Genomic DNA, 27,995 nt, shown 5'->3' with positions numbered 1-27,995 from the left:
TCTCCTGCCTCTCTCTCCTGCCCCTCTCCTTCCTCTCTCCTGCCCCTCTTCCTGCCTCTCTCTACCCCTCTCCTTGCCCCCCTCCCCCCTTTGCCTCTCTCTCCCCTCCTCCTTTCTCTACCTCCCCCCCTCCCCCTCGCCCCTCGCCACCCCCCTACCCCTTCCCCGGCTCTCCCTGCCCCCCACCCTCCTGCTCCAGCACCCCCTCCCCTCCCCCTTTACGCAAGCCTAAGACGGACTGCCCTTCAGCCACTCACTCACCGCTGTTGAACTGTGTGTGTGTGTGACGCTGCTGACACCGAGTGCTTGTGCTATACACTGAGAGTTATATATGGAACTGGTGATGCAATTCATCCCTTAGAAAGCCTTACTTGTGCTATACCTTGCTGATACACGTCAAGAAAACGCTATACACTGGACGTTTGCCTCAACAATGATGAATGTTATTATCACGAATATTGACGTCATGCACTGAACACTACCTGCCGATACTGTGTCTTGAAGCCACATTTAAGTTACGTACGAAAATTTACTGTTTGCGACGTAGTGCTGCTGTCTTACCTGCTGAAGCAATAACTAACACGCTGGACGCATGTGTGAGTTTGTGAACTTACAGTACAGACAGTAGCACGCTGGTCTGCCACACCGACGAGGAGACGCGAGTGAGGAAGTCAGTTAGGAACAACTAAATAATTCACAAGAAGACGACGAAACATTTCTTGTGTTTTGCCGATGATCGTGACCAGTTATTGTAGTGTGTGTTAACGTGATGGTGGTGGTATACAGTACACCGCAGCTGTGATGTAGTACACCGTAGCTGTTACGTAGTGCACCATAGCTGTTACTTAGTGCACCGGAGCTGTTACGTTGTTCACCGGAGCTGTTACGTAGTGCACCGCAGCTTCCTCAAAATTACATGTCGTTTACTCAGCTTGCCAGGGAGGATCTGAAGCAGCTTGGTGACTGGTACTGGTACGGTGTTTTCCTCAACAAGTTTCATTATAATTCCAAAACTTCATTTCGCCTTTACAATATTATTGACTATTATTTTGTTTTTAACTTAACCACATCAGAAAGTTCCAAAGACCAGACAGGAACTTAGTACGTGTGAAAGTTTCTGAATGTCACAGGAAAGTTTATAACTTTCCTCCAAAGAAACGTAAGAGACAAAATACATATAAGAAATTTAGGAAATCACAAAGAAGCCAAAACTTTATCAAGAGTTTTACAAAACTTAGAAAAGAGTCTTTTGAAAACTAACAACACCTACCAAAAGACTAACAGAGGATTACGACTCTGCAGCAGCTCAACAAAGTACCAAAGTTTTCGAAAAGTCTAGCAACTTCTCCCTCAGGCTGATCCAAGATGGCAACGAGCACTTACAGTGAGATCCCTGGCGTGTACAGCGAGAGCCCGCGACCACTGGCCACACTCAGACGCACACTCAGGACTTACCGCTACTGTGTCGCCGCCACCATGATGTATGTGTGTCCGTCCACACGTGTCCTAAATGCTTGCCCATATCCTAAAATACATTCATGTCCTCTACACTCACATATATAATATATACACACATGTCTTATACACACGCCCACGTCCTTATGCACACGCCCACTTCCTTATACACACGCCCACGCCCATATCCTTAAACACACGTCCACGCCCACGTCCTTATACACACGTCCACGCCCACGTCCTAATACACACGCCCACACCCACGTCCTTATACACACGTCCTTATGTCCCATGTCCTTATACACACTCCCAAGTCTTTATACACACTCCATGTCCTTATACACACGCCCATGTCCGAAGCACACACACACACACACACACAGGCCAGTAACCTAATTAGCAGTAAGGTAACGGGTAACAATACGTGACTTGCATCACGTGTGTCTGTAACGGAGCCTCGAGTCCCTGTCTCTTGTAACGCGAGACTAGAGGTGAGACCACAAGACCACAGTGACCCCTCCCCCTCCCTCCACCGGACCTCCCCTCCCCATCCCTCCACCAACCCTTTCCGCACCGTACCCTTCCCTTCCATCTCCCCTTCCCTCCACCTCACCTGCCCTCCCCGTCCCTCCCCCACCCCTTCCTCCACCGTACCCTTCAACTCCCCTCACCTTCCTTCCCCACCCCTTCCATACATCACCTACCCCTCCCATTCACCTCCCCTCACCCTCACCATACTTCATCTCCCCTTCTCTACCCTTCCCCCATCCCTCACCCTACCCCCCCCCCCCCACCCCCGGCCCCTTGGTGTACAAGTACACAAACACAGTAGCACGGTGTGATGGCAGGTGTGTGTGTGTGTGTGTGTGTGTGTGTGTGTGTGTGTGTGTGTGTGTGTGTGTGTGTGTGTGTGTGTGTGTGTGTGTGTGTGTGTGTGTGTGTGTGTGTGTGTGTGACCCGCTGAGTACGTCTTTTCTCGTCTTAAAGGGTTTCACAGTCTCACCTCACCAAACTGTGTGTGTGTGTGTGTGTGTGTGTGTGTAAGACCTCATCTATGAACGTATACATACGCACACGTTAGGTTATGTTCGGTTAGGTTAGGTTCATATACCTTTCTTGCAAAATGAAGAAATAAATAGGCAGGTTTTCTTGTTCGTGGAATATTTCTAACCAGTCACCATGTTGTACACAGATGCTGGAACATTGACGAGGAGAGACAACACTGACTCCTCAACCAACACACGTCCTTGTTCACCAGGGCCAGGTCACCAGTGTACATCCAAATCACCAGGTCCAGGTCACCACTAATATATCTTTCTTGTGTGTTCGCCAGGTTGGGTTTGGTGATTACCTTAGCCATCGTGGTGTCTGTGATGATCGGGAGCAGCTTAACGGCCACCCAGCAGGACCCACCAACTGACCCGCCAGCCAATCACAGCCTGGTGACCCTAATGTCTCTTACCTGGCCTAGGAGAGGTGAGAGAGAGAGAGGTTAAGAGGTAAGAGAGAGGGGGCAGTAAAGCTAGAGGGAAAGAGAAAGACAGAGAGAAAAAGAGATAGATATATAGGTAGATAGATAGATAATATAATATAATATAATATATTAAATCACTACATTAACTGCCCTCCTCACCTGGCCCCTGCACTTGGCGTCTTCACTTCTCCCCCCCCCTTCACCCTCCTTACCTGGCCTCCTTCACCTGGCCTCCTCATCTGGCCCCCCTCACCTGTCCCCTCACCTGGCCCCCTCACCTGGCCTCCTCACAGATCAGTATTGGTACACACTTCGATGGCAGCGGAGCAGAACTATGACCCCAGATGACCCCCACAAGAGGCAGTATGACGATGACCCCCTCAATCCTGATGACCCCGACGGCCCCGAGTGGACGAGCCCCGACCACTCCACTTTCCCCGACAACGACACCTGGAACTGGAACCGTCGGCCGACCAAACTACCCGACTGGTCTAGTGATGACGTGAGGTAAGTGGTCGGGGCTAGTAGGCCTAGTCCTGGGGCTTCTGCGTGGTGATCCTGTTAACATGGTTTCCTTAAAATTGCTAGAATGTATGAACCACGGGACTGGTGAGTCTAAATGGATCCAAACTAAACCTACACATACGAAGATGTTTGGACTATACCATCTGTACAAAGTTGAGACACAACAGCACTTCCTTCCACCCTGGCGGACAGTTCCCTTCGATATCACAATGCTGACATATCTGCCTAAAAAAATAATTATATAAAGTATTTATCTCCAACACTGCCAAAGTGAGAGCTCTTGAACACATACACACACTACAGACTGATGGTAACATCACACAGACCATTTACACTGATGGATCGTTTAACACCGCCTGTGGGAGGGCTGGAAGTGCTGTCGTTGTGACTCAACCTAACGGTAATACAACTGAGAAAGGAGTTAGAATTAGCAACTGGACATCCACTCTACAAACTGGATTAGTTACTGTACTCACAGCCATCAAATTTATTGAAACCACTGTCACTGACAGTCTCGTCATTACTGATTCTCTACCCTGCTTGTCCTTGATACCCTCAACTTAAGATGTCACTCACTTGTTTGTGAAGCCAGACACAAATATGTGTACCTTGTTGACCGGCGTGTCAAGATCAAACTGTTGTTGATCCATTTCACATAGGACTCAAATAAAACGACAGAGTTGATGCCCTCGCCAAACTCGTGTCTAACAAAGATACTGTTGAATACAATCTGGGTCTGTCCTTGAGAGTGACCTATGTGTATACTTTATGTGTGTGTGTGCGTGTGTTTTCAGCTAGCAGGTTGTGTTTCCCAATCTTATTAAGAGTATTAGATTAGGTCTTTGTTGTAACAAGTGTCGAACCAAACAGTCCTATCTCTCATTATCAACTTACCCGGCCGCTCTTCACACACACACACACACACACACACACACACACACACACACACCTGTACTGCCTACTGTATGTATGTCGTTTGCGGCCGGAAATATGACGGTTGTAGACCCTTGCTTTAGGGTGACCAAGTGTTCCTCTAGGGTGACCAAGTGTTCCTCTAGGGTGACCAAGTGTTCCTCTAGGGTGACCAAGTGTTCCTCTAGGGTGACCAAGTGTTCTTTTAGTGTGACCAAGTGTTCCTCTAGGGTGATCAAGTGTTCTTCTCGGGTGACCAAGTGTTCCTCTAGGGTGACAAGTGTTCATCTAGGCCTAGGGTGACCAAGTGATCCTCTAGGGTGACCAAGTGTCCATCTAGGGTAATCTAGCAGTGTTCGTCTATTAAACTGTTATATGATGCCAACAAAATAATGGTATAACTCCTGTTTTTTCTGCCTTAGAGAGTCTTTGGTTCACGGATCGACGAAGGAACAGCAGAAGACGCAGGTGGAGGAGGAGCTGGCCAAGAGGAACATGAGTCTGGTGCCTGGGTCTGCCTCCTACAAACACCAGCACACGTTCAGGAAGACGGACCCCCTGGCCACCACCATGGCCAAACAGGGCTACCTCATGGACCAGGCCACCACCACCATGAAGGACAGGTGGGTTATGGTGAATTGAGGCAGGTTTGGGTGAGATGGTTTACTGGTTTATTTAGGTTAAATTAGACTAAGCTGTCATCCCTGAGCTGAATTATGACCGTTTGGACTTTACTGTGACGTGTATGGGAGCGGCACCACAACATAAGCTGTGTACAGTTTATCCTTTATTGTTCCTGTTTTATAACCGTCGTCTCTGTTGGTGTCTCAGGATGAATCTGACGAGGGAGGCGGCGACACTGGACTCACAGTGGGTAGGAGACTTGTCCTCCAGCGTCTACTGCGACAAGGGGCGTCAGCGACCCCTGCCGAGCCCTTGTAACCCCGCCTCCAAGTACAGGAGTGTAGATGGCACCTGCAACAACCTTAAGAACCCCACCTGGGGGGCCTCCTTCACCCCCTTCAGGAGAGCGCTGCCTGCAGACTATGGCGACGGTAGGTCCTTCTTGGTAACTCTGTGTTACTTTGTAGCGTTATTATACGACTTAAGCTGCTTGACTATAATATTATCTATCTATCTCTATAGTGTAGTTGCCATCCACACTTTAACACGAACCGATTTTTTTCAATCCTTGTTTTTGGAGAAACAGAAAATGGACAGACGACAGCTTCCTTTTTCCTCTTGGCGTGCAACATTATATGACTGTCTGTATATAGAATCACAGTCTTCTCTGGGGGCATGTGTGTGTGTGTGGTCCCACGGGTAATAACCCGTGTACGAGAACACTTGTGGGAAGGAGTTATGCCGAGTGGGGAGATGTAGGGTGAACATTTGTCTTAGAGAGGAGAAGGAAGGAGGGAGGAGTCAGTCTGTTTTACAAGAGTAAGGTTGGCATTAAAAGATTCCTGGAAAGGGAAAGGAAGAGAAGACAAATGGAAGAGGACGATTAAAAATACTCACCACACCTCTCACTCACCACAATCAGGACAAGCGCGTGATCGGTCATTCCCCTCCACCAGTCAGTTCCAACCTTTAGAAAAAAAACCAATTGCCATGACAGGGATGACTAACAACACAGTCTGGAGGTGGTTGCTAAGAGGAGCTATGCTGACGTATTAGGAGGGCCACGGGTGGGGGGGGCGGAGAGTAATGCAGAATCAGTACAGGTTCTACAGCAGATTGGGACTCTGAAAAAGTGTGTCGAAGAAATGAAAATTAACGGACCTACTGTTAGGGGAGAGGAGGAACACCAGGAACGGCTCCAGCGCAGGAACAATGTAATAGTTTTTGGAGTCCCAGAGAGCCAGGCAGAGGGAACTGTGAGTAAGGAAACACACGACAAGGTGCTGTTTCAAAATATTTGCACAGAGGTTCTGAAGATTCCAGCAACCCCTCAGGATGTGAGGAGACTGGGACAAAAGCAGGGGGTTAAGCCTCGCCCCCTCAGGATCACACTAGGGAGTGAGGAGGAAAAATGGCAAGTTATCCGGCAGGCAAAAAACTTAGCAAGGAGCGAGGCATTTCGAGATGTATTTATTCACCCAGACCGCACGGTAATGCAGAGGGAACAGCACAAGAAGCTCCTGCTGGACTTGAAGCAGAAGAGGGAGGAGTCGAGAAGGAACGGGGACAGGTGCACATGGGTTATACTCAGGGGGAGGGTAGTGGAAACAAGTGTGCCGACACAGGGCCAGGGGGCAGCAGTGCACCCTCCACCCACTCAACCCCCCACCCGGGAGGCGGCACCGGCTCAGCCTACCGGACAGGAGGGAACGAGCGCCGTGTAAACAATGAAATTTTTAACCACACCCTGCAAAATACAGTGTACTTAGCAAATGCTGCAGCTTCTGAGAATGTGGGTGGAGCGGGTTTATTACTAAGAGCAGAGACGTTACCGAGAACAAATTCTGGCTTGAATGTCATGTACACTAATACCGACACGTTCCTTGATAAGAGGGAGGAGTTTGAAACACTACTAAGAGTACACCAACCAGATATTGTAGGAGTTGTAGAACTGTTGTACAAGAACAGGAGAATCGACCCAGAGGAATGTGAGTTCAGTATTGCTGGATATGACTCATTTACGAACCTAACTCAAGAATCCTGCAGGAGGGGTGTGGTTATCTACGCTAGGCAAGACCTTAGAGCCAGCCAGGCGAGGGTACAGGGAGAGGATGTCTTTGAAGAGTCCAAGTGGTGTAAAATTAAATTAAAGGGAGGGGACTTACTTATCGTCGGGTGTATCTACAGATCCCCGAACTGTGGCCCACTAAATCAAAGGAACTTAAGAACCTTAATAAACAATGCGGCGATGCTCAACCCCAGCCACCTCCTTATCATGGGGGACTTTAACTATGGCGACATCGACTGGAGAAACGAGTCAACCCCGAATGACTTGAATAATCCTGCTACTCTTTTTGTAGAAACTCTGAGAGATAATTTTCTGTTCCAACATGTGAGAGACCCGACACATTACAGAGGGGAGCAAACACCCAAGCCACTTGACCTCATCATAACAAACGAGGAGGGTATGGTGGCCAAACTGGAACACCTTGCCCCAGTTGGCACCAGTCACCATACAGTGTTGTCATTCAGATTTAACTGTTACCTAGTTCAAGATAAGGCCAGGCCAAGGTGCAAATATTACAAGGGAAATTACAATGGGATGAGGGAAGAGATGAGGGGTATCAACTGGCCTGACTTATTAAGGTACAAGAACGCAGACACTACGCTGAATATCATAACTAGTAAAATGACCCATTTGATCGATAAATATATACCCAAGACCAAACCCAGTGCTTCTAGGAATACGAGGGGATCCCTACACATGAACCATGCGGCGGTCGACAAAATTAAGAAGAAAACCCAGAAATTCAAGACGTGGGTTGGGTCAAACGATGAGCAAGACAGGAGGATGTATGCAAGAGCCAGAAACCAAGCAAAGATAGAGTGTAGGAGGGCTGAAAAGGAGTTCCAAAGGCTGGTTGCACGCGAGGTCAAGTCAAACCCAAAGGCGTTTTACCGCTATGCAAAGTCGAAATTGAAAACGCGAGTAGGAGTATCAGACCTGAGGCTTGAAGATGGTAGTTACGCAGATTCTGACCAGGATAAAGCTGAGGCATTGAACAGCTTCTTTTCCTCAGTGTTCACAAGAGAGGATGCAACTAACCTTCCTGCGTTTGAGGACAGACGGTTCGACACAGCACTGACCCACATTGTGTTCACAGAAGAGGGTATTAGAAATAAACTGTCCAGGCTAAAGGTCCATAAGAGTCCTGGACCTGACATGGTGCATCCTAGAGTGCTAAGAGAGCTGTGCAACGAGCTTGCAGAGCCCCTGAAGATTCTGTTTTGTAAATGCCTGGATGAACAAATGGTCCCCAGTGAATGGAAAGTGGCTTATGTGAGTCCTATCTTCAAGAAGGGCGATAGGCACTCCACGAACAACTATAGACCGGTGAGCCTGACCAGCATAATATGTAAAGTACTTGAGAGTATTATCAGAGATGCAGCGATGGAACATCTACTACGAAACAACCTTGTAAAAGATTGCCAACACGGTTTTATGCCGGGGCGCTCTTGCTTGACACAATTGCTCAAGGTATTGGATATTTGGACCCATATTCTAGAACGGGGTGGTAATATCGACAATATTTACCTAGATTTTGCCAAGGCTTTCGACAGTGTACCCCACGAAAGGCTGAAAATCAAACTGGAAGGGTACGGAATTCGGGGAAATGTCCTAGCGTGGATAGAAGACTTTCTACATGACCGCAAGCAATGTGTGGTGATTAATGGCACGAAATCGTCATCTGTACCTGTAACAAGTGGGGTACCGCAGGGTAGTGTATTGGGCCCGCTGTTGTTTGTTTGTTTCATAAATGATATGCCTGACGTTGTACACTCCTCCATACAAATGTTTGCCGATGACGCCAAGTTATTTCGGGAAATTAAGAACCAAGCGGACTGTGAAGAGCTGCAGAAGGACCTCTGTGGGCTCCAGGAATGGTCGAAGGAATGGCTGCTGAGATTCAATGTCACGAAGTGTAAGAGGATGCACCTGGGGCGTACCAACGGTAAGGAGGCGTACCATATGTCCCAACGGGATGAAGAAAATGTACTAGTTGAGACTGTGTGTGAGAAGGACCTAGGTGTGTATGTTGACAATGAGCTGAAGTTCTCGGGCCATTGTGAGAAGAAGGTAAATCAGGCAAATAAATTATTGGGTCTTATAAGAAGGTCGTTCAGATATCTAGACGGTCCGTCCCTCGTGACGATCTTCAGGAGTGAAGTGCTTCCCCATCTGGAGTACTGTCACCCCATCTGGTCCCCGAGATATGCTAGGGACTGTCAGTTGGTTGAAAATGTTCAAAGGAGGGCCACCAAGCTGGTGCCTGCACTTCGGCATCTCAGCTACCCTGCGAGATTGGAGCGCCTGAACTTGCCTAGCTTATACTACAGACGGGCAAGGGGGGACCTAGTTGAGGTTTATAAGCATCTCAGGGGGCACTACTCAGTTGAGTGTCCTTACTTGGAGCTGGCGGACGCTCGCCCCACAAGGGGTCACAGCTCAAGATTGAAGAAGCCGCAAGTCCGGAAAACCGTGAGGGCAAACTTTTTCGGAGTGAGGGTTGTAAACTCTTGGAACAATCTACCAGAAAGTGTTGTGACGGCACCGAGTGTGAGCTCTTTCAAGAGAAGACTTGACCAACACTGGAGCGGGTTCAGGTACATTCAGGAGCCGGTGCATGCCCAGTATTTGCCAACAGTGCGTGACAGAGACGTGACCGATCGCCCGGGCGGCTAGCGAGCCGACCTTTTGGTGAAGAATATAAAGGAAAAGAGTCGTGACCGATCGCCCAAGCGGCTAACAAGCCGATCAGTGGCGAAGAGGATAAAAGTAAAAGTAAAAGATGCAAGTTGCATTTATCCACGCGTCACTTCCCTGCTTTAAGTAATGAGAATCGAATCGACACAGAGCTTACTAGTGTTTGAAAGCCTATACCGTTTCAATACTAAATCCAGTTTAAATTTGTATGAGAATTTTCCATGAATACAGTAACAGTTATTGAATAAACCAATCGACACAAACTTCAAAAATTTGTCTTGAGAAACTATAATACTTAAGTTGTACAGCTGAGTGCGGAACCTATTGATTTCTTTACGAATCATAAAATATTATTGTTTTGTTCTGGATTTTTGGAAGCTTAACAGTTTACTAACCAGCCTTTGTTATGTTGTCCAGTGTTAGGTTAGGTTAGGTCTGGTCTGGTCAGGTATTTCCTTTTTTTCCTCCACTTAAGAATTTCTGGTTGAGAAAAGAACTGGTTTTCGACAAACTTTTGTGTGAAAGTTGACTCCCGGCTTGTGGTTCCTCTCGCTGGTGTATAAGACGACCCTCGGGGCATGATGCAACCCTCTCACCCCGTCTGGATTGTTCAGATAGACAGTAAGACGATCCTCGGGTCATGGCGCAACCCTCTCACCCCGTCTTGGTTGTTCAGATAGACAGTAAGACGACCCTCGGGGCATGACGCAACCCTCTCACCTCGTCTTGGTTGTTCAGATAGACAGTAAGACGACCCTCGGGGCTTGACGCAACCCTCTCACCCCGTCTTGGTTGTTCAGATAGACAGTAAGACGACCCTCGGGTCATGACGCAACCCTCTCTCTCCGTTTGATTTGTTCAGATAGACAGTAAGACGACCCTCGGGTCATGACGCAACCCTCTCTCTCCGTTTGAGTTGTTCAGATAGACAGTAAGAAGACCCTCGGGTCATGACACAACCCTCTCTCTCCGTTTGAGTTGTTCAGATAGACAGTAAGACGACCCTCGGGTCATGACGCAACCCTCTCTCTCCGTTTGAGTTGTTCAGATAGACAGTAAGACGACCCTCGGGTCATGACGCAACCCTCTCTCTCCGTTTGAGTTGTTCAGATAGACAGTAAGACGACCCTCGGGGCTTGACGCAACCCTCTCACCCCGTCTTGGTTGTTCAGATAGACAGTAAGACGACCCTCGGGTCATGACGCAACCCTCTCTCTCCGTTTGAGTTGTTCAGATAGACAGTAAGATCATTATACGAGATCACATTATTTCAGGGTGCTGAGACTTGGCAGGTATATAAACAGTGGTGCATAGTAAGTCTATTAACCCAAGAAAATCTTTATAAGTTTCTTTTCTTTGGTTATAATATTAGACGACATTTTAAAGAAGTTACAATGTCGTACCATGAATATTCACCCACACTGGCAGGCGTCTCCACTGTCATCGCTGCCTATTCACCAAATTTCCTTTTTATTTTCCTTATTGTTATATTCTGAATTATTTATTTATTCATATATCTTGGTACTCGTGATTGGTGTCTACCGGATTCATTCTGGTTTTGGTTTTACAATTACCTGCACTGACGTAATAAACACCCATTTTCTTCTCTCGCACGCTTTTAACTTTACAATGTTTCACTTTTGCTTGTTTATCTTATTTTCCTGTATTTCTGTCTGTTTTACGGAGTTTTTTCTCGGACAGGTGTGTCGTCACTCCGTGTAGCGTCTGACGGGGGGGAGCTGCCCAGCGCGCGTCAGGTGAGCAACACGGTGCACAAGAACAAACTGGCAGAGTCCCACTCCTACACTGTGCACACCATGAGTTGGGGGCAGTTTGTGGACCACGACATTACCCTCACCGCTCTCTCTAAAGGTAACATTGCCCTCACCACACTCTCTAAAGGTAACACTGCCCTCACCACACTCTAGAGGTAACATTGCCCTTACCACACTCTGAAGGTACAGTCACCCAAAAAAAATCCTGTCGCGAACCATGAACCCCGTGATTCAAACTCTTGAATCCGAAGCATTTATGGACAGAATAATGTATCAGTGTCTACTGCTTCGGGTTCATGAGTCTGAATCTCGGGGTTCGTGGTTCGCGACAGGACTTTTTTGGGTGACTAATACATGGGTGTCCGCAGGTGGGTGCGAGTGGACGCACTTGCACCCTTTTGGAAAATTAGAAATGTTATTTTTCTGCAATCCTCGTTTACAATATTCGTTCTTTAATGTTCCCACAACGGTCAATTGTGGTAACTCGGTACTTTTGACAATTCCTCTGTGTGGGAGAAGTACGATGCCATTGACAAGAGCGACAACTGCTGCTGGGCCTGGCTGGCCGACTCTGTAAGACTTTTTCTTTTACTGTTATCATCTTCGCTGCTTGGGTGGTCGGCCACATCTCTGTTACGCACTGTTGGCAAGTACTGGGCATGCACTGGCTCCTGAATATATCGGAACCTCACAGTTTTCTGGACTTGTAGCTTCTTCAACCATGAGCTGTGACCCCTTATGAGGCGGACGCCCTCCAGCTCCAGGTATGTAAGTTGCCAGCAAAAGTCCTCCCACAAACTTGCTACACAGAGCTGTGGGAGAACTTTTGCTGGCAACTGTACATTTGACTGAACAGTGCCCCCTAAGATGTTTATACACTTCAGCTAGATCACCCCTCGCCCATCTGTAATACAAGCTACGCAGTTGCAGGCATTCTAATCTCTCTGGATGTCCACATGACAGAGGAACTGCGTATACCGTATACCGGAATTAGGTCATGATGAAGCCGCGAGCCCGCGACCACTTGTCATCAAAGCTGACAATGAATTATTTTAGTTAGTTAAATTAGCAAATTTCAGAAATACTTTGCATATTGTAACATAAATTAACTAATTGTGGGGTCTTTTTTCTATTTTTGGTAACAGTATGATGTTTTGTTAACTGCACTACTTGTCTAGTACAATACAACAAAATTATAAACACAATATATAATATTATTATTTACGCTTACTGTCCTATAAATTATTGAATTATAAGCGTACTTTAAATCTAGTGCAATGCGTTCATGTATACCAAACATCATAAGCAAATGAACGTAGATCAGTTTCATGAATGAGATTTAATGGGGGGACTTAAATGACTTTGAATGAGATTACATGCGAGAATTAAACGAATTTGAATGAGATTAAAGGTATTACCGTCGTATTAAAAGAAACCATCCGCGTATCACTTTAATTAAATGGATAACAATAACAATAATATAGGGCATTTGCGAGGAAATCGTCATAGAAGAAAAGTGTAGGGGTATCGAGATATTAATGTTGTCTAGCACTCAGTATGGAAGGAAACTCTAATGTGGTTTTCTTGTATAATATAGTTATATGATAGACAGTCTGGTGCTGGAGGTGCTTGTTCAGGAAGATGGGCAGAATGAGAGTTGGTTGGTGAGGAAGCTCAGATTTCAACAGCTGGTGGGTCGCCATGCTCGCTGGCGGGAGCGAGGGCCGCCAGGCAGGCGAGGTGGTGCCTGCACTTCGGCACCTCAACTACCCTGAGAGATTGGAGCGCCTGAACTAACATAGCTTATACTATAGACGGGCAAGGGACGACCTAGTTGAGGTGTATAAGCATCTCAACTTCTCAAGGGGCACCACTCAGTCGAGTGTCGCAAGCAGTGTGTGGTGATTAATGGCACGAAATCGTCATCTGTACCTGTAACAAGTGGGGTACCGCAGGGTAGTGTATTGGGCCCGCTGTTGTTTGTTTGTTTCATAAATGACATGCCTGACGTTGTACACTCCTCCATACAAATGTTTGCCGATGATGCCAAGTTATTTCGGGAAATTAAGAACCAAGCGGACTGTGAAGAGCTACAGAAGGACCTCTGTGGGCTCCAGGAATGGTCGAAGAAATGGCTGCTGAGATTCAATGTCACGAAGTGTAAGAGGATGCACCTGGGGCGTACCAACGGTAAGGAGGCGTATCATATGTCCCAACGGGATGAAGAAAATGCACTAGTTGAGACTGTGTGTGAGAAGGACCTAGGTGTGTATGTTGACAATGAGCTGAAGTTCTCGGGCCATTGTGAGAAGAAGGTAAATCAGGCAAATAAATTATTGGGTCTTATAAGAAGGTCGTTCAGATATCTAGACGGTCCGTCCCTCGTGACGATCTTCAGGAGTGAAGTGCTTCCCCATCTGGAGTACTGTCACCCCATCTGGTCCCCGAGATATGCTAAGGACTGTCAGTTGGTTGAAAATGTTCAAAGGAGGGCCACCAAACTGGTGCCTGCACTTCGGCACCTCAGCTACCCTGAGAAATTGGAGCGCCTGAACTTGCCTAGCTTATACTACAGACGGGCAAGGGGGGACCTAGTTGAGGTGTATAAGCATCTCAGGGGGCACTACTCAGTTGAGTGTCCTTACTTGGAGCTGGCGGACGCTCACCCCACAAAGGGTCACAGCTCAAGATTGGTCCAGAAAACTGTGAGGGCAAACTTTTTCGGAGTGAGAGTTGTAAACTCTTGGAACAATCTACCAGAGAGTGTTGTGACGGCACCGAGTGTGAGCTCTTTCAAGACAAGGCTTGACCAACACTGGAGCAGGTTCAGGAGCTGGTGCATGCCCAGTACTCACCAACAGTGCTTAACAGAGACGTTCCACGAGATAGACGCTTACAGTATTTTGGTGATTGCATTGTTTTTTTTATTGTCTTGTGTGCATTCTTCTACCATCTTTAGTTAGATGCAATTACTTTGTAACTATTAATTGGCCCAACAACACCAAAAAGAACAGAAAACCGTCTTTCTCCAGATAACCAGAGGATCCACAGAGGTGATTCGTAAACATACTTTTGTCAATGTTGTTTGTTCATTCATCTTTGAGTTCTTCCTCCATTTAAGGCATTTAGTATTCATAATGATGCTCTCTTCAGAACTGCATGTGAACATCAGAGTATCAATAGGATATATATTTACTGAGCAGGATACTTTTTGTATTGTCGAAAATTTAAGGCTGGAACGTTAAAGTTTTGGTTATTTCTGCTGGTCATTATCCCAATAAGGTAATAATATCGTGTAAAATTTTGTGTTTAGGGGAATGTAATAAAATTTTTAAATATTCGTCAATTCGCTCTCCTCGGGTTTTGTATGAGAATTGATTTTTGGGCGTTTTTCGGTGTTTTACTCATATCTGACCATCATTAATTTCTTGTGCAAATTAGCGGGTTTTTTTACACAAAATTAACATTTTAATTTTTAACAAACTGCTAATTTTCACAAAAATGGGAGGTCAGATATGAGTAAAATATACCATAGAATACCTACTGTATTCTCATACCAAAGGAACCAACCTACCTAACCTAACCTAACCTACAAGGAGGAGACAACTGACTCTTTAAGTGAGGAGTATAACCTCAGGTAAACATGGCGGGAACCTGCAGACAGCCAGTGGACGAAAATTAAACAAAAAATTAATTGTAGGGGAAGTATTTTCCTCTTCCAATTTTTTGCCTTTTCATGAGGTTTGGAAACATTTATCTTCTATGGAGAAATATTCTCAAATTGGTGGTTTGGGTGTGAGAGATATAGGCAAAACCCATAACCTCTGCTAACCTAACTTATGTTACCCAGCCCTACCTACCCTACCTAACCTAACCTACCTTACCCAGTCCTACCTAACCTAACCTACCTTACCCAGTCCTACCTAACCTAACCTACCTTACCCAGTCCGTTGTACCTCCAACTCGGCCCACTCAGTTAGCCAACTCGGCCCATCTTAAATAATCAACTGGACCCACACATTACTAACTCGGCCCACCTTGCACACTTCAAACAAGTAGCTGACTAGAGGTTCAGGAATGAGTTTGAGATATGTTTTATGTCTCTTTTGGTTCACTGAAATACAAAGAGTGTGAATGACGAATTTTATGAGTTTATGTTAGTAGAACTTGATGAATGAACAATGATTCACATTTTGAATAGTTTGAAATTATTGCTTCCAGCAATTTGCCTACAATTGATGTTAAACTAACTGGACAGTAGTTAGACGATAGTGATCTATCTCTCTTCTTGAAAATTGGTATCACATTCGCTATCCTCCAGGATTCTGGTACAGTATACTACACCTGTTTTTAATGACATGTTAAACAAATTTGCTAAGGGCATACCATGCTCTTCCTTACATTCCTTTAATACTCTGGGAAATATCTCATGGGACCTGGTGACTTATTAGGCTTTAGCTTGTCTATTTGCTTACTAACATCGTTACTAGTCACTACTATCTCACTTAATCTATTTTCTTCACTATCTCTGTATATAGTCGGTGCCTCAGGTATCATGTTTAAATTTTTGGTGGTGAAAAATTTTCATTTCTCCGCCGTTATCAGTTAGCTCGCCAGTAACTGACTGTCTTGGTCCAATCTTGGTCTGTGTTTTAGTTTGATACATTTGAAAGAATCCCTTAGGGCTTGACTTAGCCTCCCTTTCTACCTTCAGTTCATTATTCCTCTCCAATGCCTTAAAATAATCTCGGCGGTAAACTTCACCAAGTTTTATTCTCCTACCTATAGCCTTTCTTTGGCCAATAATATTCTTTAAATAATTATTTATCCATTTGGGGTCATTGTTATTTGATCTGAGTTACTGTGTGGTATGTTCTGCCTTTGTGCATTAAGTAACTCATTATTTATATCGTTGTGGAACTCATCAACCTCAGATCTCGTGACTGTTTATCATTGTACTTTTGTCATTCATGCATAGATTAAATGGTAAACTTTTAAGCATTTCTTGTAATTTTATTTAATGGCTACACATCACATGGCTGTTTAACAGTAATGTTTGTACATCTAGGCTGCTTTTTATCATTGTACTCTTCTACTTTTATCATTCATGTAAAAATAAATGTGTAAACTTTTACTTTTTAGTCAGAGTTGATTCCCCGAGATGGTCTGAGTTGGATGTGGGCCGAGTTGGACTGTATTCACCCAGTCCTACCTAACCTAACCTAATCTAACCTACCTTACCCTGCCCTACTCAAACTAACCTACTTACTCTACCCTACCTTACCTAAACTTGCTTAACTAACCTGACCCAACCCAACCTACCCTATCCTCCTCTAAACTAAACTACAGGTAATTCAATCCAACCTGGTAATACTAGACAATAGTTGCTTGCTTGAACCAGCAACTTAACATACTTTACCTCTATGGAAGATAAATGCTTACTTCATGAGAAAATCAAAAAAGTGCTTAAACTTGATGTCATTTTGCCTCGGGAATTATTTTTCAGCCCTTCTACTCTCTGACTTGGCTTGGTTCCTGAACCTGGCAAGCATCCTTCTGCCCTACTCATTATTTGTCATGAACCATCTCTTGAAATGCCTAAATGTTTTCTTAATTTGTCAACTGTCGCATGGTTTATATGGAACAGTTATTAAAAATGTTCTTACCCTCAATTAGTCTACTCTTTAATTCAGTGAAATTTTTGAGTGATTAGAAAATCCAATGTCAACTGAGTTAAATATTAGAGGAATGTGTCAGTTTTCATGTAATGGTTCCATCATTCATTAACTTTTTCAATTAGACCAACACATACATCTCTCTCGAGTCAGGAATCTTTTTTATTGTATGCTGTTGGTGTGCCTTGTAACTTTATAAACAGTTATTTTTGTTGACAGCTGTGCTGGCTGTGGTTCCCTGGGTAAAAATAAGTGACCATTAGGACAGGGATGAGCCACCTGATGTACCCGAAATGGTCACTTAGATACTGTACTGTATATGTCATTGTCTTTTAACAAGTGTTTTGCCCCTCCTTCAGGCTCTGGGGGTCGTAGCATTCCGTGTTGCAGCCAGGAGGTGTTGCAGCAGCCGTCTCTACTACACCCAGAGTGTGCATCTATCCCTATCCCTCCTGATGACCCCTACTACTCTACCTACAACCAGACATGTATGGAGTTCACCCGCTCTGCCCCAGCACCCAAGTGTCACTTCGGTATGTCCAATTTCTTTATTTTTTCTACAGTATATTTATCATTGTCAGTTCATTGGGGTTGAAATTTGCTAGAGAGGTGAAGGTGGTCTAGGAGGTGGCCATGCACTAGCTGGGGTCCCTCTGTGAGGGCTGGTCAGCCTCGGCCTCGGCCTCCACCTGCAGGTTGGACCACAGTGAACTTGTTTATCCTGAAGTTGTATATGTGAGGAACAACACACAGAGTCACAAGTACTACACAGGCAAGATAAGGGGTTAAGAGATCAGTCATTTCTGTAGACAAGACATGATGTAGGATCCTGTATGGCCCGAGAACGACTAGGAAAAATTCTATGTTCTCTCACGTCCACCATTACACACATAATCATCTTGTTAAAGGTCCACGGGAGCAGCTCAATCAACAGACCTCCTTTCTGGACGGGTCGGTCATCTATGGCACCTCCGACCACCAACTGGCCTCCCTACGTGCCTACCATGATGGCCTCCTCCTATCCCAGGTGGGTGATTGTAATATGCTACCATGTGGAAGAGGGAGTAGTGGGTAGGTGGTTCAGTCATGTGAGGGAGGGAGTAGTGGGTAGGTGGTTCAGTCATGTGAGGGAGGGACTAGTGGGTAGGTGGTTCAGTCTTGTGAGGGAGGGAGTAGTGGGTAGGTGGTTCAGTCATGTGAGGGAGGGAGTAGTGGGTAGGTGGTTCAGTCATGTGAGGGAGGGAGTAGTGGGTAGGTGGTTCAGTCATGTGAGGGAGGGAGTAGTGGGTAGGTGGTTCAGTCATAGTGAGGTGAGGGAGTAGTGGGTAGGTGGTTCAGTCATGTGTGAGGGAGGGAGTAGCGGGTAGGTGGTTCAGTCATGTGAGGGAGGGAGTAGTGGGTAGGTGGTTCAGTCATGTGAGGGAGGGAGTAGTGGGTAGATGGTTCAGTCTTGTGAGGGAGGGAGTAGTGGGTAGGTGGTTCAGTCATGTGAGGGAGGGAGTAGTGGGTAGGTGGCTAACTCTAGTGTTTATCTCATATTAGGTGGTTGAGTTTTGTGGTCAATTTGTTAAGTGGTGCACCTGCATACTGCTGACGTAATATTCTAGTTTATACTACTGTACTGTCCATAGGTCCTCTATTTAATGTATGTGTGTGTGTGTGTGTGTAATAATAATAATAATTTGTGGTTTATTGAAAAGTACAGCAACGATATACAGTATATACAATATTAGGTATGGGTAGTAAATTGTTTAACTACAGCTTTTAATACAAAAAGGAAACATGGAATGAATATACAAGTTATCTATAAAGCATTAGTAATTTGGTGTTGTGGAGGATAACTTGTGGTACCATATGGTTGTCACAGCACTGTACTTGACCAGTGACCACAGTGTTCTCATTAACCACTTCACTGTTTCATCATCATATTAATTCCTTTCTGAAATGAAACTGTCACTTACATATCAGCCATGAGTTGATGGTCAGTCCTTGATTCTGCACACTGTTTCCCTGTTGGTTGTGTGCTGGTAAATCCTGGAGGAAAACAGTTAATGGGAGGAAGGAGAAAAGAGTTGATAAGTAACTAGCTCAGTGGTTCTCAACCTGGGAACCTGGGGGCCATGGCCCCCAAGGGAGCCAAGGCGAGCTGTTATAAATTGTACGTTTCCAAATAATGTTGGGAATCTGAATTAAACAAAACTTGTATTACTTATTTTGACTTGGCAGAAGAGAATTTTCATTCTTTTTTCTGTCATTTTGTTTAATCATAATGACAATACAATTTTAATATTTACAAACTCTGGTGCTATTTTTTTTTTTTTTTTTTACGGATTATTTAAGATTTCACAGGTCCAGTCCCTGTCTGTGTGACAGGCGCTGGACCGAGCTGCTGAATTGACTTGTTCAGTATGTGTCCGTGTGTCATCCCTTTGTAAGTGGTGATAGGACCGAATAATCTCGGTCTGGCCTGGGATACCATCACGAAAACAGTGGAGTGTATTGTCTCTGAACCATATATTGTGTTTGAGCTTGACTCAAGCATAATATACTTCGTAATTGGTGTTACTTATTTTGTTTCATAATTCATGTGGTCGCTGCTTTATGTGGGTGAAATATTTGTACACTTCCTTTATTAATTATTTCCTTATTTATTGGTGCCATTGTTGTTCATACTCATTCTTTACTTATACAGTAGTACCCCGCTTAACGCGGTCAATTGAACCCACAGGGTACCGCGTTAAGTGAAAACCGCGTTAAGTGAACAACAGAACATATGGGATTAATTCCAATAGAGACTGGCCCGACCCCCAAACTCCACTTTTTGACGACACACAACTATGTTGTAGTAAAAATTTTATCTTAACTTTATGATGGTATGCACACACAATTAATAATTAAGAGAAATATCAATAATATTAGGTTTTTTAACACTTGCATTAGTAGAAAAGATGGCTGGGCACACGGGGATGGGGGGTTGGTTCCGAGGCAGAGGGCAGATTATTGGCCCTCACCTGTATCACTTGTATCAATTGTATCACTATCCACCACAGAGGCTTGCAGGGCCTCTTTGTCAAACCCCTCAAAGGCCATATAAGTCCATATCCTCACTATAATTATCACTATCACTGACTTGGGCCGGCTGTGGTGGGTGGCGGGTGAAGAACTCGGTAATGTTTTGATGACTGGGCGACCTTGTGCGCATCGTGCCCGCGCCGCTTCCCGCGTATATGATGAAAAATTCCGCGTTAAGTGAAAGTTCAGCTCTGGCGAGGCACCGCGTATATGATAAAACGCGTTAAGTGAAACCGCGTTAGGCGGGGTAATACTGTATAATCCTACCATTTTTAGTGCTAAATTGGTTTGACTCACTATTCTTCTCATTCTTCCAAGTTGGGCAGTGCTTGTCAAAGGGGGCGTGTTCTTGCTTACAGGAAGTACACTTCAGCTTGCTAGCTTGAGTGTGAATGTTTACCTGTGTGCATGTTTGTGTATGACTGTATGTGTGCTTTATGTGTGAGTGCATGGGCGTGTTATGTACGTGAATGTGTGTGTGTGTTTGCCATTCTAACTCATGTCCTATTTATCTGTCCTTCTTTATCATTCTTTAGTCTTTATCACTTGTCTGTTTGTCTCTTCTGGGAGGAAAATGAAGGAGGCCACGAGGATGTTGAAAATTCCTCAAGGAGGGAATGGAGTGAAAAAGGTTGAGAACCACTGAACTAGCTGCTCACCCAGAACACTCAAATGGTATATGCTCACAGCATGGTGTGTGTGTGTGAGAGAGAGAGAGAGATACTCCCGGTCCATTTATCTCCGTCTGTACAAATTTTGACCATTTATCCCTAACAAAATCTCCTGTTATTATCTTCAGGTGACACTGGATGGTCGAGAACTTCTACCACCATCAAATGACAGAGAGGATGGTTGTAATGTCCAGGACCAGTACAACTATGACCGCTTCTGTTTTATCTCAGGTAGTTCTTCTACGACCTCTTATGTTATACTTCAGGTATTCTGTGAACTCCCTTTACCCCACCACCACCACCACCAAGAGAATGAGCAGAGTAACATCACACAATCGGTCAATTACAGTACAAGAATAATCTTCAACACAGTGCCCTACACTGGTCTTTGCCAGGAATGCAGTACAGTACAGGTATATGTATTTGAATGCATTTGAATAGAGCATTTCAAGTTAGTCACATTCCCATTCAAATACATTGCTATAAAAAAAAATTGTATTTGCATTGGTATTTGATTACTATGATGGCAACCAAGTCACCAGACCTGTACCCATCCCCTGGTCTCTGCTGCATTTTCTAGGCTGATGCCCTGAGTTTGGTGTGGTAAGTGGTAGGGGGACTGTTTTAGTTTTACCTAACAACTGCCATCAAGTAATCATGGCTAACCCACACTGGTGTGGAAATGGCCGGAAAACACTGATGATGGATATCAAGTGATTGACTACTTTGTACAGTACCATGCTGGTAGTAATAATAAGTCCTTCTTACTTTTACCAAAGTGTTCATGAATACTTTCATAATGTATGTGAACCTAAACTAACCTAACTTAACCTAACCTAACCTAACCCTTATAACCTTGTAACCCATCTGCTGGTCTCCCCCACACACAGGAGACACACGGGTGAATGAGCAGATCCTCCTCACCATCCTCCACACGGTGTGGGCACGTCAACACAACCTGCTGGCCATCACCCTCAAGGACCTCAACCCTGACTGGAACGATGAGATACTCTTCCAGGAAGCCCGCAAGATCGTCATCGCCCAGATCCAGCACATCACTTACCATGAGTACATCCCCAGCATCCTAGGTGGGTTTCTCAAGGCATTCGTAGTCCTAAATAGGTGTCCAGCCTTCTAGGCCTATATGATTTTGTTGATTTCCAAGTCTCTGTCTATCTATCTATCCATCTCTCATTGCTGTTCATTCATACAGGACCCACATTTATGAAACACCTGAAGCTGAGCCCACAAATGGAGGGTAACCACACCACTGACTATGATGAGCTCCTCCACCCATGTATTGCCAACGAATTCGCTGCTGCTGCTTACCGTTTTGGTCACAGTCAAATCCAGGTGAGAGGGAGACAGAAGGTGGGAGAGGTAAGTAGGGTGGGTTGGAGAGGGAGGGAGGATGATTGGGTGGGTTGGAGAGGGAGGGAGGATGATTGGGTGGGTTGGAGAGGGGGAGTGGGTAGGAGGGAAGGAGGTATAGAAGAGCACCTACAATTTTGTACTGAATACCAGTGATTCCAAATTTACATGACAGTGATTTTTTTGCCTTGGGACACTACTAGGTGTCATCTCTCTCACATACACTACACATTGTTTGTGTGTGTATGTGTGCTCTCCTTATGCATTTCCACAACTTTGAAGGTAGACAGCTGAAATTTGGTAAGGAGGTGCAGGTGACAAAGAGAATGGTCATACACTCCCATCTGTCTCCTCCATATAGGTGTAGTCTACCCCCATTCATCCATAAAGGCATCTCCCACCATCAAAGTATCTCTTGCAGGGTCTGGTGCAGAAAATTGATGGGCCAGGCAAGAATGTGGAGTTCTCCCAGTTAAACAGCATCACCTTCCACCCCTTCCCCCTCTATGACCAGGGACACATGGCCAATCTGGTGCGTGGGGAAGGTACTCAGAGTGCTGCTGCTGTTGACACCTTCTTCTCCACACAGGTTAGTGAGTGTGGGTGTTAGGTGGGTGGTACATGTTAGTGTAGGTGGGTATATGTGATTTGTAGGTGGTAATATGTGAGTGAGGTGGGTATATGTGAGTGTAGGTAGGTGTATGTAAGTGTGGGTGGAGATATGTGAGCGTAGGTTGGTGATATATGTTTCTATACACATTAACTTTAACTCTGTGAATTACTTTTAGCTGTATATGAATTACTCTTAGCATTCTCTATAAATTACCTTCAGTTTTCAATGTACCGGTACAAGTGGCCATTACCTAAATGACATCTTGGGCAGGTAACGGGAAAGCTGTTCCGTGGGGACAACAAGTTTGGGCTGGACTTAGTATCTGTAAACATCCAGCGAGGGCGTGACCATGGCATCGGCCCCTACAACCGCTGGCGGATGTACTGCGGTCTCCAGCCAGCTTCTAATTTCTCTGACCTCGCCCATGATATGGACATTGGTGCCCTCAGGAGCATCATGAACACCTACAGGTAGAAGATGTTGTTGAGGGTCCAGTCCATGTAGGAGATGTTGTCCTGTAGAGGGTCCAGCCTATCAACCAAATTATAAAGACGAGTTCATTTTCATTTCCAAGGATGATTTTGGTGATGAAAATACTGTACACTCATCTTTGCCATTTATACACAGTGGAACACAGAACAACATATTTTAAATTTGTTTCCTAAACTATTGCTACACGTTTACCCTCAAGATAAACATTTGAAAAATAATGCCAGCAACACAAACATGTAAATAATGCTTACACTGCTTTATACTACAACTCATACTTTTACTTTATACAACACTCCCTGCCTCCTACAACACTTGTTTTACTTTATACAACACTCCCTGCCTCCTACAACACTTGTATTACTTTATACAACACTCCCTGCCTCCTACAACACTTGTATTACTTTATACAACACTCCCTGCCTCCTACAACACTTGTTTTACTTTATACAACACTCCCTGCCTCCTACAACACTTGTTTTACTTTATACAACACTCCCTGCCTCCTACAACAACTTTACTACAACACTTGTTTGTACTTTATACAACACTCCCTGCCTCCTACAACACTTGTTTTACTTTATACAACACTCCTGCCTACAACACTTGTATTACTTTATACAACACTCCCTGCCTCCTACAACACTTGTTTTACTTTATACAACACTCCCTGCCTCCTACAACACTTGTTTTACTTTATACAACACTCCCTGCCTCCTACAACACTTGTTTTACTTTATACAACACTCCCTGCCTCCTACAACACTTGTATTACTTTATACAACACTCCCTGTCTCCTACAACACTTGTTTTACTTTATACAACACTCCCTGCCTCCTACAACACTTGTTTTACTTTATACAACACTCCCTGCCTCCTACAACACTTGTATTACTTTATACAACACTCACTGCCTCCTACAACACTTGTTTTACTTTATACAACACTCCCTGCCTCCTACAACACTTGTTTTACTTTATACAACACTCACTGCCTCCTACAACACTTGTTTTACTTTATACAACACTCACTGCCTCCTACAACACTTGTATTACTTTATACAACACTCACTGCCTCCTACAACACACTGGGTACCAACATGAGCCCCTTGTGCTTGTCTCTTTAGTTTCCTACAATTTTAATCTTTAGGATGAGAACAGACAATGATTTTTCTCCATTGCTTTATTGTATGTGCTTTCTCTTTTACTTGTTATTAACCCTCTCAGCCTCGCACGACGCCATTGTGGCGTCGAACATAAATGGCAAAAAACACTTAGGGTCAGCCTCGCGTTGCCAACATGGCGTCCAATGAGCTATATTTTCAAATAACTCAAAAACTATTCAGTGAAACTGACTGAACTTTGGATGCCATTTGACAGATGTCATTTTCTTTGTGTGGGCCTTATCACCTTCCCCTAGACGGTCTTGGTCAGCGTGTGCGTGGCAACGCAGCATGAAACCAGTGTCTCTCTGGCCATTAGAGCTAGAGGAGGGTGTGCTGCTCGGCCCTTTGATTATTCCATGAGTTTTTGTATTATATTATTTTTCCTTATACAACGATATTCTACATGCTTTGTTCTTTATTTTGATATATAGTGCATATCAATGAACACCATAATACAAGGAAAAGTGAATGGAAATCGAGATGTTACTAAACCTTTTCCTACTTTTTCAACTTATATTCGAAAAAAGTGGCTTAAATTTAAAAAAGAATTCAATGTTTTATGGTTTCATTCAATTTTTCAGACAGTTTTACACTAGAAGAGACTCCATTACAATCAATAAAACAATTCCATGGCAGTGAAATTAGCCCTGAAAAAAAATCAAAGATTTTTCGGCAATAACCTCCGAGGTTGAGCGTAAGTTTTCATGCACGTATGTGTCTCAGGCTCCGAGGCTGAGAGAGTTAACATTAACTAAATCTGTGTATTGCTGACTTCTCCCTCAGTATTCTTGTCCAGGGATAATAAAAGATTGATTGTCATACTTAATGAATTTACTATACAGTACTTTATACATGTACTTATTATGAGAGAGATGTTTACCTCAATGTTCTGTACACGTGACAGGCAGGTGGATGATATAGACTTCTACACTGGAGGTCTGGCTGAACGACCCATCAAAGATGGGCTGGTGGGTCCAACCTTTGCTTGTCTCATAGCTGACCAGTTCCTCAGACTCAAGCATGGTGACCGGTATTGGTATGAGACCCAAGACCAACCCCAGGCTTTCTCCAGAGGTGAAACAACTAGTGAATCATTTGGTTTTTTACCCCCATCAAATACATTATGCCATATTAGTTATCAGTTTCGCTCTGAAACCTTCTGCCTACAGCAGTCTGTGACCATCTATGATATTAAATAGCTTACTGCAACGCTCTCTTCATGCTACATTTCTCTCTGAATTCCTAAAATGTCATCTGTCCATTTACAATATTTATAGACCATTACAGTACAGTATTCCAAGGTTTATAGAATACTTTCTGACCTGCTATAAAACCCCTGCCCCACCAACATCATGTTATCCAGCATCTGGCTCCCACAGAACAACTTGCGGAGGTTCACCATACGTCCCTATCGAGGATCTTGTGTGACAACGTACCAGAATTGGGGTCTATCCAGCGCTGGCCTCTCAGGAACTTTGCTACCGGCAACCCCAGACTACCATGCTCTTCTCAGTCCATCCCGAGGGTCGACTTGGGGCCCTGGGAGGAAGGCGACTTATAAACAATTCTACGTGGCCATAAGAGTTAACACTTTTGAGAAATTTTCTTTAGATTTTATTTGTTCTTATCAATTGTTTGAGTCTTCCTCACTGCTGAGAGCAGGTTTATAGGATGTGTAGTGTGTATAGGATGTGTAATCATATGCTTAAGCTGTAGGTTTTTTTTTTTTTAATCAAATTGTTTCTATGATTCCCAGAGTGAACTTCACTGCCAGTAATAATGTTTGAGGATATATAATAGATTTCTATGTTCTGGGATGTGTTATAGGATGAGATCTAATATTTGTTACAGGATTTATTGAAACTTTCTTACTTGTTCTATTACTGTAATTGCTAGAGTTAGGTTAAGTGGTGGGAAGATGAATTAAAGCTGTATAGGATGTTTATTCTGTAGAATGTTTCAAAAGGGACAAATGCTCAGAATCTATCTAATCCTGGTAGGAACAAAGGTTGAAAAGGGATAGTTATACTGTAGTACAGTACACATGTTGGGTGAGATCTAACTTGTATATATAGGCTGTTTTGAACCTTATTTGTTCCTGTCACCTCATAGGCTGTCAGTACTGAGATGACAGAAGCATAAAGGGTTACTTACGGTGCAACATATTATACGATGTGAAATATTTTAAGGATTTTTAGAAACCTTTTAATAGTATGGCAGCCAAGTGGATGTAGCACTTTTTCCTGACAGAATAGTCTCAGGTTTGAATTTCGTGACCAGCCACAGAAAGGGGCACACCAAGAACTGGTACTCTTCCCAACTTAGCAGACAAATAAGTGAAAAGCATTAGAGTACAGTGCCAGTCATACTGTCTCCTTGTGTACCCAAGGCTTATTAGTCTTCAGTTCTGTGTTCACACTGCCTGTTTTGGAGCATCAAGCCTGTGGAACCCACTTCATGTTTGGATGGAGGTCAGTTCTTAGTTGGAGAGGGTGGTTATAGTGGACATTTGTGATAAAGGATGTACAGTACTGTAGGATGTAAGCATTAGGGCTGCCCACTGTCACTTTTGGTACTTTCTTCATTGGACAGGCATTGTACTTAGAAGACAGGACAACTACCATATTTTCTGTCTTATTGTTTTTATATCATTTTCACCACTTACCAGCTTACTACCCATTCAGGTGGTTAGTATGGTAGTGAGGGTGACACTGGATAACACCCTTCTCACATGTGTCTAGGTTCAAGCCCTTGGACATATTGGTGAGAGATACACTGTACTACCACCAACACTTTTTTTCAAAAAAATATCTGTAAAACTCACTTGCGTCTCAAATTGCTGAAGGTTAACCCTTAGGGGGATGGGGACACTGACTAAAACCCAAACCTTAATTTTTAAAGAGAACAGCCTGGGTTAACCAGCCACCTAACAAAAATTGTCTATTGAAAAAAACTTACTTCTTGCCTCAAGAATATAGCAAATTGTGTGGAAGAATTGCACTTTTCCATTTAAGGTTTTTTCTAAAGATAAAGAAGGCATCAGTGCTGGTGCTCTGTTTACATGAGCTTTCAGATACATCGTTTTAGTCCGTTAACGATTCATAGACAATAATGACACTATTCCATTTCATGTACCTGATAAGAAACAACAGCAACAGCTTTATAATTTATTTTAAAGTCAGTGGAATATCCCAAAATTGGATGACACTTACTGTTAATAATAGTTGGTCGGATTTCTGTAGGTCACACAGTGGGGATCACATGCTACATCGCGTCAGGTAACAGCAACACACCTTGTGCACATTTCTAGTCTTCTGTGTTGCTGCATTACACACTATGTACCAAGTAATTACAAAGACTATTATGAGTTTACCTTAAGATGAAAAGAACATTATAATTAGTAACTGTA

The 27,995-nt window shown here is 44.2% G+C and overlaps 1 protein-coding gene across 1 annotated transcript; it reads left to right on the top strand.

The window, feature by feature from the left end:
* The first annotated feature begins 247 nt into the window (after window positions 1-247).
* Window positions 248-27,995, top strand: LOC121857119 (peroxidase-like). The gene is made up of 15 exons (XM_042353006.1): window positions 248-1,481; window positions 2,789-2,931; window positions 3,223-3,436; window positions 4,789-4,989; window positions 5,198-5,421; window positions 11,457-11,627; window positions 17,565-17,738; window positions 18,114-18,232; window positions 21,077-21,179; window positions 21,839-22,036; window positions 22,162-22,301; window positions 22,741-22,908; window positions 23,203-23,402; window positions 25,491-25,660; window positions 25,966-27,995. The coding sequence occupies exons 1-15, from the start codon at window positions 1,366-1,368 to the stop codon at window positions 26,145-26,147; spliced, it is 2,523 nt and encodes an 840-aa protein (XP_042208940.1). The 5' UTR covers window positions 248-1,365; the 3' UTR covers window positions 26,148-27,995.

Source organism: Homarus americanus, unplaced genomic scaffold, assembly GCF_018991925.1.
Source record: "Homarus americanus isolate GMGI-L3 unplaced genomic scaffold, GMGI_Hamer_2.0 scaffold20465, whole genome shotgun sequence".
NCBI lineage: Eukaryota > Metazoa > Arthropoda > Malacostraca > Decapoda > Nephropidae > Homarus > Homarus americanus.
Note: the sequence above shows the minus strand (reverse complement) of the source record. Positions and strands in the feature narration are given on the sequence as shown.